Source organism: Lathyrus oleraceus, chromosome 4 (genome assembly GCF_024323335.1).
Source record: "Lathyrus oleraceus cultivar Zhongwan6 chromosome 4, CAAS_Psat_ZW6_1.0, whole genome shotgun sequence".
Classification (NCBI taxonomy): Eukaryota; Viridiplantae; Streptophyta; class Magnoliopsida; order Fabales; family Fabaceae; genus Lathyrus; species Lathyrus oleraceus.
In genome coordinates this window covers 439665747-439681169 of record NC_066582.1, presented here as the reverse complement: position 1 = coordinate 439681169, position 15423 = coordinate 439665747, and the positions used below count along the sequence as shown (strand labels likewise).

Below are 15423 nucleotides of genomic sequence, written 5' to 3'. Positions count from 1 at the left end.
TCTAAGATAGTCTTTTTTAGATTTGGTAATTTACAAAATAGACATCTTTTACAAATTAATTTGACCATATTACCCCCACTAAATTTGTCTCAATTCATTGAATACACAAAACAACTACTATAATATAAGACCAAAATAGGAAAAGAAGAAGAATAGAAGGAATAAAAATCTTATGAAGAAAATACTCATGAAAATAATAATTTTTCTATTAATATAGTTACAAAATAGTCAAAAAAATATAATAAAAAAAGTATGATAATAAAATATATTTGACTATATAGTAATAAAAAAGTTAGAATAAGAAAAAAATCACATTAAAATATTTTATAATGTAAAGTTATAAAATTTTGTCAAAATTAAAAAACATTATAATATTATTTTAATATTATTTTAATTAAATAAAAATTAGTGGATCCTTCACCTTCACCCTTTATTCATACCAGAGGAAGCAACAACGGCATCGTCGTCGTCATCACCACCCAGAAAACTCTCTGAGTCAAACTGATTCACTCACTTTCATACCCTTCTTCTTCGCTGATTTTGTTCCTTTTTCTTCAACTCTTTTCCTCAAAGTTTTGATTTTTTTTCTCTACACAGGTATGTCTTCAACTATTGTTTTCATAATCTTCAACCCCTTTTCATATATTTTGAAAAAAAAATTAGTTTTTTGGTGTTTTGAATCTGAAAACCTAGCTGGTAAGACTTAGTTTTTGTAGCTTCCCAATTGGATTGTGAATTTGGGGGGAAAATGAAAAATAAATTTGAAAGTTTAGTTTTTTAATTTTTACCCCTTTTGTTAAACCCTAGTTTTGGATCTTGGTTTGGAGTTTGAAGTTTGGTGCTTTTTCTTGCATTAGGTTTGGTTTTTATGTTTTTGCAATTATCTGTTCAGCTTTGTTTGTGTGTGTGTAAGTTGGATTTGATGATGAACTGAGTTTTTGCTGATGATTAAGTTGGCGGGCTGTGTTCAAGTTTGTTTGTTGCATTTGAAAAAGTTCTATCTGATGATTACTTAGTTCAGAGGATACTGATATGAGCTAGTAGGTGATTTGAATTGAGAGGGAAAAATGTTGCAATTAAAAGGGTGTTTAGTTGTTCTGTATTATTAGCTTTTGAGCTGTGAGTTTTGACTTAGTTATGGATCACGAGTGATTTGATTGAATTTGGTAACTTTAGTGTTGGATTTTGTTATTTATTACTACTTCATATATTGATTGGGATGATTTAGCAAAATGATCTGTTGCAAGTTTATATTCTGATTAGATTGTTAGAACAGTTGGCACTTCATGTAGATAGATACATTTTTCTTGGAATTAAGCTCCAGAAAACTTTTAATGAAAAGATTACAGTTTAGATAGTTGCATTTTATCTCAATGTTTTAAGTCTCATTTTGTAATTAATGACGTTTTTGTTGCCTTCTTGGAAAATGTTTTTGAGGGTTTGTTTTTTTGATTTTGTTTGTTTACAGATTTGCAGAAGCACCACAGAGAAATTTATATGTTTAGGTCAGTGTTGTCATTTATTTATGCATAGGCTGCAATGCTTACTATATCTTCCATGGGCTGCAACGCCATATTTATATGGCAGATTTTTGGCTAGCCGCCATAATCTGCCATTTTCGATTCTTACATTGATTTCAATATGAATGTCAAATTCAACTCATGAACATAATTTTGTGGAATGCAAGTTTAACAAGGAAGGCACAAATAGAGGTGAAAACAGGAAAACATATGATGCCCTAAGTATCACATTGAAATATGTTTGATCCAACTAAAAGTATGAAGCTTACGACATAGTTTGAATATGATTATTACAGAAAATGATAGGATAGCCCCTTTGTAAGATGTATGGTAGAGTACTGTCTTTGGTGCACTGATATGGTTGCGTCGGTTACGTGAACTATAACACCCTAGGAAAGCAGCGTGGACTAAAGTTTGGGATTTTGTATATGCTTTATGTTTTCCATTTTATAAGCTGACTGCAGTCTGGAGTTGATATTATGATTAGTGTCAGTCAGTAGATTTTGTCGTTTGTTACTCATTTGTGTTTGTATACTTGTAATTCAGAATACTAAAATTCTGCCTTCAATGTTTGAGAAGTGAAGTCAAATAATTCTTAGCCGATTGCTCAGTTTTTTCAAAACTTTGTTCACCTTTTATTTTTTGTTTGTGTAGTTGACGCCTGTTTGACTTTGAAAGACTTGCTGATACTTTTCATCATACAGTTTAGCTATTAAAGCTACTTATAGTGGTATGAGGCTTAGGGAAGTATGCCGGTTATAGTTGGAGGAAATGCACAGGTATCATGCTGGCAGCTGCACTAGTGCAGTTAATAACGGTACCGTAGGCAGGCCATCTTCTAGGGATACTGGAAGATCTGATTCTTCTTTTCCAGCCCACTTCCCTGTAAATTCAAGGTAAGAGAACCTTCCCTCTGTCACTTTTCCTTATTGCCAATTTATTCTTTCTTCTCGATATTAATGACTATAGCATATGTGATGTGTTGTGAATTCCAAAATATTATGGTTGTGTTGGCATAATTGTTTTTGCTCTAGTGTTTTCTTCTATGTTAGATAGTAGTTTATAGGTATTTTTTTTTTCCTAATTGATTAACATCATTTTGAAAATTGTAAACCTACCTCAGCCGGGTTCATTTGTTTCTTGAGCAATCAAATTGTTTTGCTTGATTTTCAATATATGAATTTGATTGCTCCAGAAGTTCATGAGTATCCTCTGCTTACAACCAATCATACATTATTCTTCCTTCCGCCTTACAAAATTAGTAAATGGGGGTTTAAAAGTTTTTACTACATTGATTTTGTTCTTTCTATATAATGGTTAAGTTTGCATGCTATTTTGTGTTATATTAGTGTGTCATATTGATGTGTCCTGCTAAACTATAAAGGACAACCATAGCGTTTTCCTATTATGTGATAAATTTTAATGCTAGTTTTTTTCCTTCTTAATTGTAATTATGTTTAAATCCTGAAAATTTAGCAAGTATTTATTGTTTGATCTACTATCCTATTTATATTTTTGATGCTGTGCTTGGATGGTATAATGGGCCAGAACTATGAAAACCTCATTTCCATCCTCACATTAGTGTATCAAATTGATTTGCATCCTATTTTGGTCTTCTAAAATACAACAGTGTCGTATTAGTTGATACTTGATTTATTTATTTATGACTTGAATCTTGAATTATTTTGAAGTTCATATATGATATATTATTGGCTCATGTTTTTATTTTTTGATACTTATGTTACTCATTTTCGACTAAAAATATCATATTTTTATTATTGATCATGTCTTACGATTCAGAAGAAGATTCGATTCACAATTTGAAAATAGGTCTTCCAATTCATAAATCGAATCCCGATTTGATAACCATGGGCTCAAGAAGTAAACAAAATATTAAAGGACAACCAAAGCGTTTTCCTATTATGCGGTAAATCTTAATGCTAGTTTTTTTCTTCTTAATTCTAATTATGTTTAAATTCTGAAAATTTAGCAAGTATTTATTGTTTGATCCACTATCCTATAGACGATTTTGATAGATGAAGAATTTATTGTGACAAAAAAATCACATTATTGATCCCTGCCATAAAGACTCAACAGAGACTTGTATTAAAATTGTATTTTGAAATTCAGTCCAAATCCAGGGATTTATCGTGTACTTTTTATTTTAGTAATAAATTGGTCCTTGTTTTTACAACATAGTGGTTTGACTCCGAGAACATTTTGTGCTGGTGTCTGGGTTCAATCCCTGGTCTCCACACTTCCTCTCTCCGTGTGTGTTTATAAAAAGTGAAAACATAGTAAATTGGCGATCACAAATTGGGAGTTATCTTGTGACTCAACCCTTTCATATTTACTTTTAACCAATTTTGTTAAAGCATCATTTTCACAGTCTGTACTTTGTGTGATACTCCCTTGGTCCCTTTTTATAAGCACCAATTATATATTTTACATTATTAAAATAAGTTGATAGTATAAATAATGTGTATACTTTGTGTGGAACTATTACTAAATTATCCTTTTGTGTATACATATGTAATTAATATTGACTTTTCATATTCCAAGACAAAATTAGTAGTAATAATCAGGGATATCTTTAGAAAAAATAATAAATGCATCTAGTTATTTGAAAGAAGGCTTATATTTAGAGACAATATTTTTTCTTAAAGGGTAACGGAGGTTTTTTTTTCTTCCTTTTATTAGGGATAGTTAGTAATGAAGTGATATATTTTCTTTTCTTTTGCGCTAAATCAGAAATCTGACGCTGTTAATAGTTTTCAACCCAATGGTTTTGTTTTTGCAGGCGACAACCACCGTTGAACTTAAACCCATACAAGTTAAAGTGTGATAAAGAGCATTTGAACTCTAGGTACTTTCTGTTCATAATTACATGATTTTTGCCTTACTGTGCTTTCATAAGAAAAATATCATACTATGGTGTCAAAATTTACGTATCACAGTTACTTTAAAAAATGACTGTTACTTAAATACACTGTCGAGTATTCTGTACTACACGTGGGACTTATGTGTCTCATAATCCGAGTTCCTATCATAAGCGTTTTGGTGGGGTCATTCATGCTGTCGCCTCTCTATATTCCCCCGTTCGTTCTCTTATGAGTGTTATGAACTTGTATATGTAACTGTTAAATGCTATTATTTTAATCTCAGGCTTGGGGCTCCAGATTTTGTTTCCCAAACACCAAATTGCGCTGAGGAGACTCTGACCAGAGAATATTTGCAAACTGGATATAGGGATACAGTTGAGGGACTTGAGGTATGTCATTAAATTTTTCTCGCGTTTATACCAAATCAGATGTTGTAAAGTAGCTACTGCCTGCTTAGCTGATGAGTGAAATGCTTAACCAGCTATTACATTTTATTAAAATTTAAAGCTTGAATATTTCATGTTTAGCCATCACATTCTTGCTTGTTTTTGGTATCTTCCAACTATCAATATCTGCGCTTTTGTCTCAACTTTTATCTTCTTACATTGCCTTGCTTCTTTTATCACTCAGGAAGCTAGAGAAATTTCGCTGACTCAGGTTCCACATTTTAACAAGACAATTGTTCATAATTGCAAAGAGGTGATTTCCTTGTCTCATGTCTTCCTGAGATGCTCGAGTTCACTTTATTTATTTGCTTCTTTAGTCATACTTTGGATTTGCTGCACATTATCCAATTTATATTATATTCATCGTAAGACTACATGGACATACGTTGACTTGTTATTTTTTCTTTCCAGGCTATTAAAAAACGCCTAAGGGCCATCAATGAATCTCGTGCTCAAAAGAGGAAGGTGATGATCTTTATTATGCATTCTTATCTATTTATCCTTCCAAAAGATTCTGCTTCTATAACATACCTATATTTCTGTGTTTTCGTCTGGCCTATTTGGAATTATGGCAGTCTACTTGTCTCAGTTTTTTATGAAGTTATTTGATGTCAATGTTTTGCTTTGACAGGCTGGTCAAGTATATGGTGTGCCTCTTTCGGGATTACAACTTGCCAAGCCCGGTATTTTCCCTGAACTAAAGCCGTGCGGCGAGGACTTCCGGAAGAAATGGATTGAGGTATACTTATGTCTTGTCCCTTCCGCTTTCTTCATTGGGTAGCTAGTCATTTCAGTAAGTTAACCCAGTTAAAATTGTATTTTAGGGTTTATCTCAACCACACAAGCGGTTACGCACTTTGGCTGACCATGTTCCGCATGGTTATAAAAGGTCGTCACTTTTGGAGGTTCTTATCAGGAATAATGTTCCATTGCTAAGGGCCACTTGGTTTGTAAAGGTTACATACCTGAATCAGGTAGGGATGCTTCAATGTTGGCTTATACCAATTATGCCGAGTTACTTTATAGTCTTAATATCTGAAGTTAGATTATGGTTGCACTTTTCAGGTTCGACCAGCTTCTGTTGGCATTTCTTCTGGGACTGCTGACAAAATTCAGCTGTCTCGTTCAGAGATTTGGACCAAAGATATTATCCATTACTTGCAAATTCTTCTTGATGAGTTTTTATCAAAAAATTCTTCTCATTCTACTCTTCATAATCGAGAGCGGTCACCACAAATGCCTTATGCTGGACCGCTGCTGCACAAAAGTGACCCATTACTATCTTTTTCTGCTGGTGAAGAGCCATCTTTACATTTTAGATGGTGGTATATTGTTCGGCTTTTGCAATGGCATCATGCTGAAGGGCTGATTCTTCCTTCTCTTGTTATTGATTGGATTTTGAGTCAACTTCAGGTATTTGCCTTTTATTCATCATTTGTATTTAACTGGTTTTATGTGCTCATAAAATTAAAAGCATCTTGCATGTATCTTATGCCAAGTTATGATTTCATATATTTCTGTTTCTTTCAGGAAAAAGATCTGCTTGAAGTTTGGCAGCTGTTATTGCCTATTATATATGGCTTCCTAGAAATTATTGTTCTGTCTCAAACCTATGTACGCACTCTTTCTGGATTAACTCTTCGCGTCATTCGTGATCCTGCTCCAGGTGGATCAGATCTAGTAGATAATTCCAGAAGGGCATATACAACATATGCACTGATCGAGATGCTCCAATATTTAATACTTGCGGTGCCAGATACCTTTGTTGCTTTGAATTGCTTTCCTTTACCATCCACTGTAGTCTCACATACAATGAATGATGGCAGTTTTGTACTAAACTCAACTGAAGCTGCAGGGAAGATAAAGAATAGTTCAGAAGATTTTGCTCGGATTGTTTCATGTATTCAGAAACGTGGAGAAGATCTTGCCAAGGCTGCAAGCCCTGGCAATCCAGGTCATTGTCTAGCTAAGGTAGCAAAGGCCTTGGATAAATCCCTTATGCTTGGTGATTTACATGAATCATACAAGTTTCTTTTTGAAGATTTTTGTGATGAAACTGTATCCGACACTTGGGTTGCAAAAGTGAGCCCTTGCTTAAGGTTATCTCTGAAATGGTTTGGGACTGTACATACATCTCTTATATGTTCAGTGTTTTTCCTCAGCGAGTGGGCAACATGTGATTTCAGGAATTTTTGCACTATCCCTCCTAGTGACATAAAGTTCACTGGTAGGAAAGATCTTTCTCAAGTGCAAATAGCAGTTAGACTTTTGAAAATGAAGCTGAGGGATTTGAAAACTTCATCAAGACAAACTAATCGAAGCATTCACAGAGCTAATTATGTTGTAAAACATGCAAGTCAGAGGCATAATCGGAGTTACGTAGCTACTGCTTCTTCAGTAATATCTGAAAGCCCAGGTCCTCTCCATGATATTATAGTTTGTTGGATTGATCAGCATGTGGTGCATAAAGGGGAAGGTCTCAAGCGCCTACATTTATTTTTAGTTGAACTAATACGCGCAGGCATCTTTTACCCCTTGGCATATGTACGCCAGTTGATTGTGAGTGGGATCATGGATATGGATGTGAGTTCTGTTGACGTAGAGCGGCGGAAGAGACACTATCACATCTTAAAGCAACTGCCTGGGCACTTTGTGAGTGATGCTTTGGCAGAATCTGGGATTGCTGATGGGCCACACCTCAATGAGGCGTTGCAAATTTACTTGACTGAACGGCGCCTCATACTTCGCGGTTCTCTGAGTGAGCTGAATGACGATGCTAGCAGTGCCAAAGTCTCTGTTTCGAAGCGAAAACGATATCCAACTTCTTCAAAGGATGGGACTTCTACAGTATCAACCGATCAGTGGAAAGCTGTTCAAGCTCCAGTATCTTCTAAAAGTGCAAAAGATGGTGCTAGCATTGAAGAAATTAAAGAAGCCATCTCAGTATTGTTACAACTACCTAATAGTGTATCTAATTTAAACTCTACAGGATGTGATGAATCTGAAGGCAGTGTTAGAAGACCTACCTGGCCTAATTACAACAAGATTGAACCAGTGGAAGGCACACCTGGGTGTGAAGAATGTAGAAGAGCAAAGAGACAAAAGTTAAGCGAGGAAAGAAGCTCATTTGTTCCAGGTGATGATGATACATGGTGGGTGAAGAAGGGTTTGAAATCCTCAGAGCCTCTCAAAGTTGACCAGCCTCAAAAGATAACCAAGCAGGTTACTAAGAATCGTCAGAAGAATGTGCGTAAAATGAGTCTTGCTCAACTGGCAGCTTCTAGAATTGAGGGTAGTCAAGGGGCGTCAACTAGTCATATGTGTGATAATAAGGTAAGCTGCCCTTACCATAGAAGTGCTGTAGACGGAGATGCTCCAAAGTCTGTGGATAGCATAAGGACAAGTAACTCTAGGGATATTGTTTTTGTTGGCAAAGCGCTGAAGCAACTTCGTTTTGTTGAGAAAAGGCTTGTAGCAGCTTGGCTTTTGACTGTTGTAAAGCAGGTGATTGAAGAGACTGAGAAAAGTATTGGTAAAGTTGGACAATATGGCAGGGCTTATTCTATGGTGGATGATAGAAGCTCAATACGGTGGAAGCTTGGCGAAGATGAACTTTCTGGGATACTTTATTTGATAGACATCACTGATGATTTGGTATCCGGTGTCAAGTTTCTCCTATGGCTGATGCCAAAGGTTCTTAGTAGCCCCAATTCTACAATTCATAGTGGGAGGAATATTCTGATGCTACCAAGAAATGTGGAAAACCAAGTTTGTGATGTGGGAGAGGCTTTTCTGTTATCATCACTTAGAAGGTTTGCTCTTCCCTTCATTCAACCTTCCCTTCTAATTTATGCGGTGTTAGCGGCTTTTTTAATAGCTAGCTTAGTACCTTTAAAATTTGGAATGTACCTGGTAAACTATGATCTTTTGTTTGTTATCTGGTATCAAATTAGATTTGCTTTGCTCTCATCTACTCATAAATTCCTAAACAAAGTCATATACTTACAAGTTAGTAACATATAATAGTTGTTATTATGAGTCTCACATTACATGAGATATGGTCTAATGTATGTTTATAAGTGGGGTAGTCACACCTTACAAACTGGTTTTGTAAAGTTGTGTTCGACTCAATTCAAATTCTAAGATGACATCAAAGCCTATTCAATTCTAAATCTTTCTCATTTTTTTTCTCATTCTAACGAAGATTTATGAGCTGTCTATACTTTTTATTCTTTATGATTCTTTTGGGAAGTTTTGTTATGGTTACAAAAGATTTTTTAAATCCTGACTTATGCATTCCTTTTGGTGTAGGTATGAGAACATTCTTGTTGCAGCAGACCTTGTTCCTGAAGCTTTGTCATTTGCAATGAATCGTGCGTCCACTATTATTGCATCTAGTGGAAGGGTGTCAAATTCAGGAGCCACTGCTTTTACTCGGTATTTATTGAAAAAATACAGTAATGTTGCTAGTGTCGTTGAATGGGAGAAAACATTTAAGTCTACATGTGATGCAAGACTCTCTGCTGAATTTGAGTCTATTAAGTCAGGGGATGGAGAGTTAGGGTTGCCCTTTGGAGTTCCTGCAGGAGTTGATGACCCTGATGATTTTTTCCGTCAGAAGATAAGTGGTAGCCGATTACCATCCAGGGTAGGTGCTGGCATGAGAGACATAGTGCAGCGCAACATTGAAGAGGCATTCCAATATCTTTTTGGAAAAGATAGAAAGCTCTATGCTGCTGGTACACCAAAAAGTCCTTTAGAAAAATGGGATAATGGATATCAAATTGCTCAACAAATAGTTATGGGTTTGATCGAAAGCATAAGGCAGACTGGCGGTGCTGCTCAAGAAGGGGATCCCTCTTTGGTCTTGTCTGCGGTTTCTGCAATTGTTGGCAGTGTGGGTCCAACTTTAGCCAAAATGCCTGATTTTTCTTCTGCCAATAATCAGTCTAGTATAGTGTCTTTGAACTATGCCAGATGCATTCTGCGAATGTTTATAACCTGTCTGCGCCTGCTTAAGGAAGCTCTGGGGGAACGCCAAAGCCGTGTATTTGATATTGCTCTTGCAACCGAAGCTTCTAATGTTTTTGCTGGTGTTTTTGCTCCCAGTAAAGCATCTCGAGCTCAGTTTCAAATGTCTTCTGCTGAAGTCCATGATGCTAGTGCCGCTAATTCAAATGACATGGGAAACAACTCTATTAAAGCCGTGGTTACAAAAGCAACAAAAAATGCTGCTGCTGTTTCTGCGCTTGTTGTTGGTGCAGTTATATATGGTGTTACCAGCCTGGAAAGACTGGTTACCATTCTTAGGTTAAAGGAGGGGCTAGATGTGATACAATTTATAAGAACCTCAAGATCCAATTCAAATGGAAATGCCCGTTCTGTTGGGGCTTTTAAGGCAGATAATTCAATTGAAGTTCATGTCCACTGGTTTAGATTGCTTGTTGGGAACTGCAGAGCCCTCTGTGAAGGATTAGTGGTGGACCTCTTGGGTGAACCTTCTATTTCAGCTCTTTCAAGGATGCAACATATGCTTCCTCTAAGTTTGATTTTCCCGCCCGCGTATTCAATATTTACATTTGTTAGATGGCGGCCGTTCATTCTGAATGCTAATGTCACAGTTCGTGAAGACGCGAATCAACTTTATCAGTCTTTAACAATAGCCATAGCTGATGCTATAAAACATTCGCCTTTTCGTGATGTATGTTTTCGAGACTGTCAAGGGCTTTATGATCTTATGGCTGCAGATGAAAGTGATGCTGAATTTGCAGCCCTGCTAGAGTTGAATAGCTCTGATATGCATTTAAAATCCATGGCTTTTGTTCCTCTTCGTTCTAGGCTTTTTCTGAATGCCATGATTGATTGTAAGATGCCACCATCTATTTTTACAAAGGATGATATTAACCGTGTTTCTGGACCCGGTGAATCTAAGATTAAGTTTGCAAATGGTGATTCTAAGCTTCAGGATAAGCTCGTGCATATTTTGGATACCTTGCAGCCTGCCAAATTTCATTGGCAGTGGGTTGCACTCAGGCTGATTTTAAATGAACAAGCTCTCATTGAAAAACTGGAGGCACATGATATGTCTTTATCTGATGCCATACAGTTGTCCTCACCTAATCCGGAGAAGGCTGCTGCTGCTTCCGAGAATGAGAACAATTTCATTCAAATACTTCTCACTAGGTTACTGGTTAGACCTGATGCTGCACCTCTTTTTTCGGATTTGGTTCATCTCTTTGGTAGGTCTCTACAGGATTCAATGTTGATGCAAGCTAAGTGGTTCCTTGGAGGCCAAGATGTCCTCTTTGGTCGGAAGACCATTAAACAAAGGCTACATAACATAGCTGAGAGTAAAAGACTTTCTGCTAAGGCCCAGTATTGGGAGCCGTGGGGTTGGTGTAGTCCGTGTACCGATCCGGTGGCTGTCAAAGGGGAAAAGAGGAAGTTTGATGCCACATCACTTGAAGAAGGAGAAGTTGTTGATGAGGGGGTGGATCTGAAAAAGAACCTTAAAGGGCTCTCTCAAGTGTTTGACTCCGAAAGCTCAAGAATAAACCAGCAACATCTGACTGAGAAGGCTCTTATTGAGTTGCTTCTTCCTTGCTTAGACCAAAGCTCTAATGAATCTCGCAATTCCTTTGCGAATGATTTGATGAAACAGTTCGCTAATATTGAGCTACAGATAAATGCTGTTACAGGTGGAAGTAAGCCAGTGGGAAGTACTTCTCCTGGAGTTGAAGGCCAGACAACTAAAGCAAATTCCAGGAAAAGTGTAAGAGGTGGCAGCAGCCCTGGATTAGCTAGGCGACCAGCAGTTCCAATAGATTCTTCTCCACCATCTCCTGCAGCTCTACGTGTTTCATTGTCACTTCGTTTGCAGTTACTCCTGAGATTTCTTCCTATTCTTTGCATTGAAAGGTATGTAAAAAGACTAGATATTAGTGTACGTAAATATTTTCCTCCTTCAGGAATTGTTGGAAATCAATAAAATAATTAATGAACTATGGTTATTTGTGCTATGAAAACAATTTTCTTTAGTTTTTGTGTCTGTGATATGGAGGCAGTTTATCAGTTGTGTGTTCAATTTTGCAGGGAACCATCTGTGCGGAACATGAGACATTTTCTGGCCCCTGTGATTCTTCGTCTCCTAGGCAGCCGGGTTGTGTATGAGGATGCATATATTTCGGTGAATGCCATGCATTCTAAGAAGGATTCAGAGTCATCTTCTGAAGCCGCTTCTGCTGCATTTGTAGACTTTTCTGCCGAGGGTCTATTTGATCGTTTGTTGTTGGTCTTACATGTTCTGTTGAGTAGTTATCCTCCAAGTTGGCTTAAGCCGAAACCTGGTTCAAAGTCTATCAATGAACCTACAAAGGAATTTTCTGGATTTGACCGAGAACTATTGGAGAGTATGCAGGTTTGATCTTTCACCCTGTGCATGGTTTTAGCTTTTGGCCTAAGTCACTAATCCCTTGTGTCTGATAAGAAGGCATTTTAGATTAATTTGACTTTTAGTTCAGCATAATCTAAGTTACCTTCACAAACTTGTCGAGCAAGTGAAAGATCCAGAAGCATCGAGTGTCTAAAATGTCTATCTTGGTTGTGTTAGATACAAAGCTTTTGTAATTTACCGTATTCGATGCTTGAATACTGTTAGCTAGCACCGCATAGTATTTAATTTTTTAATTGAGTATATCTGCCGACATGCTTGAGATTTCATTGGGTTTCAATAAATTCAAGAATTCTTGTGCCTCCAATGAGTTAACATTGTAAAAATTCATTTCTTCACTTTCACCCCTTTAATAATGGAATGGCCCAACTTTTTGTTTGTGTTTTTACTGCTAAAACTTAGCCATTCGCCGATTCCTCTTTGCCTGATTGTCTAATGATCTAATTATTGTTGCAGAATGACTTGGACCGTATGCAGCTGCCTGATACTATCCGGTGGCGTATCCAAGCTGCAATGCCGGTGCTTTTTCCCTCGAAGCGGTCCTCTTTCTCCTGCCAAGCTCCACCTGTTCCAACCTCTGCTCTGGTTTCTCTTCAAGCCTGCAGCAATACAGTTCCTGGCATTAACTTAAGTAGTTCAGCTACCTCTCTTAGAAACCCGGTCCTATCCAGGGTTGCAGGTAATGCACCTGCAAAGTTAAAACAACAGGAAAGTGAAACAGAAATTGATCCTTGGACGCTTTTAGAAGACGGCGCTGGATCTTGCCCTTCTGCAAGTAATACTGCTAGCATAGGAGGCGGTGACCATGCTAATCTTCGAGCTGCGAGCTGGCTTAAAGGAGCTGTAAGGGTGAGAAGGACAGACCTTACGTATGTCGGGGCTGTAGATGATGGCAGCTGATTAACAGTATTTTTTTATTGGTTTTGGACCGGAACGTGCAAACCCTCGAGCAGGTGCGTTTTTTGATGGATGAAAAATGCCATTTTGTGCTGGCCCTTGCTGTATCGAAGGGAAGCTGAGAGGCACTGTTTTGAAAGATGGGTGAAGGGATGAGAGTTCTTTATTGAGAAGACAACAAGGCAATACCCTTAGAGCTCATCCTATGATGATTCTGGTATGGCTGAGCATTAACATGTTGATCACCCCCTCTGGATTGTGCAGTTTATGGCACAGTTTAGAATGTTTGTTGTATATATAGGGATGAATGTTTTACTCACCAATTGGTTTGAGTAATATATATGTTAAAGTGGTATGTAGCTGTATCATGCACACTTGTGTGCTAACTGTCTATGTATCTTTTAGGGGCACATGCACACAAGGGTATCCATATCCAACCTTTGTTTCTTTTCATACATTTAGATTATTGTCAAAGTTATGACGAGCATCGGCTTCGACTGTAGCATTCAATTATTTCCTGGAAAGTCCAGTGATAGTGTCATTATTTCTGCCTGAGTTTTATCAGGAAAAGAGTTATATATATATATATATATATATATATATATATATATGCATGATTAGCAAGGGAAATTATTTAGTTTTGATTACATATATGTGCTGTAATTTTTTTCTTCAACCAAAAATAAAAGACAAGTGTTCTATAAGTTTTGAAAATAGATATAGCATTGTCAAAAAATTTAGAAATATCAAAACATTGTTTCTGAAAATACATGCTTTCAAGCTTGTCCTTTATCTTCTATCTATTTCAATTGCTTACTAGATAAATTTTCCATTTCCTTGTTAGCTAATGAAATGTTCCATCTATATTTCAGTTAAAAAAAAGGAAAACAGACAATGTATTTCAAAAGTAAATGGGACATTGGTGTTGTTAGCATAAACATAAAATTTGGTCATGTGAGCAATGCCAATTTGTTTGTAATTTTTGACAAGGGAGAAATTTTTTCCACCGTATGTTTTAAATAGGTCACAAACGTTTTGAAGTATACCTTGTGATATATTTTTGTTTGAAAGGGCACTTTTTGAGGGTATAAATTTGTTTTTTTATGTGTTCATTTGAAGTTAAAAAATTGTGATGATTTTTCATCACGCAGCTCTAGAGATGTCAATTTAGGGACTTTGAAAAGCAGCGCTCTAATTTTTAAGATCTTCAAAATTTAGGGGGTTGTTTATTGTATTTTTAGTGGTGCACACATCTCAAAAAATCATAGATGCCTTTTGACGAAGATGTATTTTCGAATGCACGAAAAATTTACATTAATATATTTTGTAAGTTAGTCATTCCTATATTGTCATAAATTAGTACGGAAGTGTATAACTGTATAAACTATAGAAACGTATCTTTAGATACGTTTTGAGTGATATTATCACATCAGATCTTCTCCTTTCTCACTTCCATTAGAGATTATTCTAAAAAAAAAAAGTTAGTGAGAAATCTTATTTTCACTATTTTTCAATCTTTCTTAAATTTTTTAATGATTTGTGCATAATCCAAGATTTTTTCAATCTTCTAGTCGATTCAAGAGCATTTACTTCTTACATTTGATAAGTTTTTTTTATTTTTATACTTTATTTTTATTTGTGATGCATGAATTATTAAATAGGTAATTTAACATAGATTATTGAGGCATGCATTGATTATTTTTGAAGTTTAGAGCATAAGACATGTTGGATTTATGTGTTTATTGCCTTTTATGTGTTTCAAGATTTATGCATGACTGATTATTCTTTATTAACCATGATATGCTGTCAACTTTTGTGGAGAGATGACACTTAAAAACGTCATCTTTTAATCTTTTGATTGGTGAGATGTTCGTCACACTAGATGATGTGTCGTCTCTACTACATCTTTCAATTAGGAAAAAATTATTGAACTGTTCTTAGATGCAGTAAATCTAAGGCACTAAATATAATGATAACCTATTTGGGAGCTGATGCAGGTGATGTCCAAAAGAAGATGGATGATACTAGAGGGTGTCATGCTAGTTTTGTATTTTTAGAGGAGTTGTACAAATACTACCAGGTTGTAGCAGTGGAGGCTGATGGTAATGATGCATATATTTTACATTATAGAGCATGTGAATTGAGGTCATATCTTATGTATTAGGTTGACATGGGACAAAAGTGCTTATCATGTCAATGTGATTTATCCTAGATACTTTATTGATTTC

General features: G+C 36.2%; 1 protein-coding gene across 6 annotated transcripts; it reads left to right on the top strand.

Annotated features, from left to right (window-relative positions):
* The first annotated feature begins 419 nt into the window (after positions 1–419).
* On the top strand, positions 420–13771 carry LOC127135223 (mediator of RNA polymerase II transcription subunit 12). 6 transcript variants are annotated; one of them, XM_051061994.1, is made up of 14 exons: positions 420–597; positions 1469–1505; positions 2225–2416; positions 4321–4386; positions 4686–4791; positions 5033–5101; positions 5260–5313; positions 5480–5587; positions 5673–5822; positions 5914–6261; positions 6379–8660; positions 9160–11766; positions 11941–12265; positions 12755–13771. In XM_051061994.1, the coding sequence occupies exons 3-14, from the start codon at positions 2292–2294 to the stop codon at positions 13196–13198; spliced, it is 6684 nt and encodes a 2227-aa protein (XP_050917951.1). In that variant the 5' UTR covers positions 420–597; positions 1469–1505; positions 2225–2291; the 3' UTR covers positions 13199–13771. The 6 variants fall into 6 exon arrangements, with proteins under 6 accessions (XP_050917951.1, XP_050917950.1, XP_050917953.1 ...); XM_051061993.1 differs by having other exon boundaries at positions 2175–2416; XM_051061996.1 differs by lacking the exon at positions 1469–1505.
* Positions 13772–15423: the final 1652 nt, after the last annotated feature.

Coding starts and splice junctions, on each gene's coding strand:
- LOC127135223 (XM_051061996.1), top strand. CDS start 2,292: ATGCACAGGTATCATGCTGGCAGCTGCACTAGTGCAGTTAATAACGGT. Junction 2,417..4,320: donor CACTTCCCTGTAAATTCAAG/GTAAGAGAACCT, acceptor TTGTTTTTGCAG/GCGACAACCACCGTTGAACT. Junction 5,823..5,913: donor AGGTTACATACCTGAATCAG/GTAGGGATGCTT, acceptor TGCACTTTTCAG/GTTCGACCAGCTTCTGTTGG.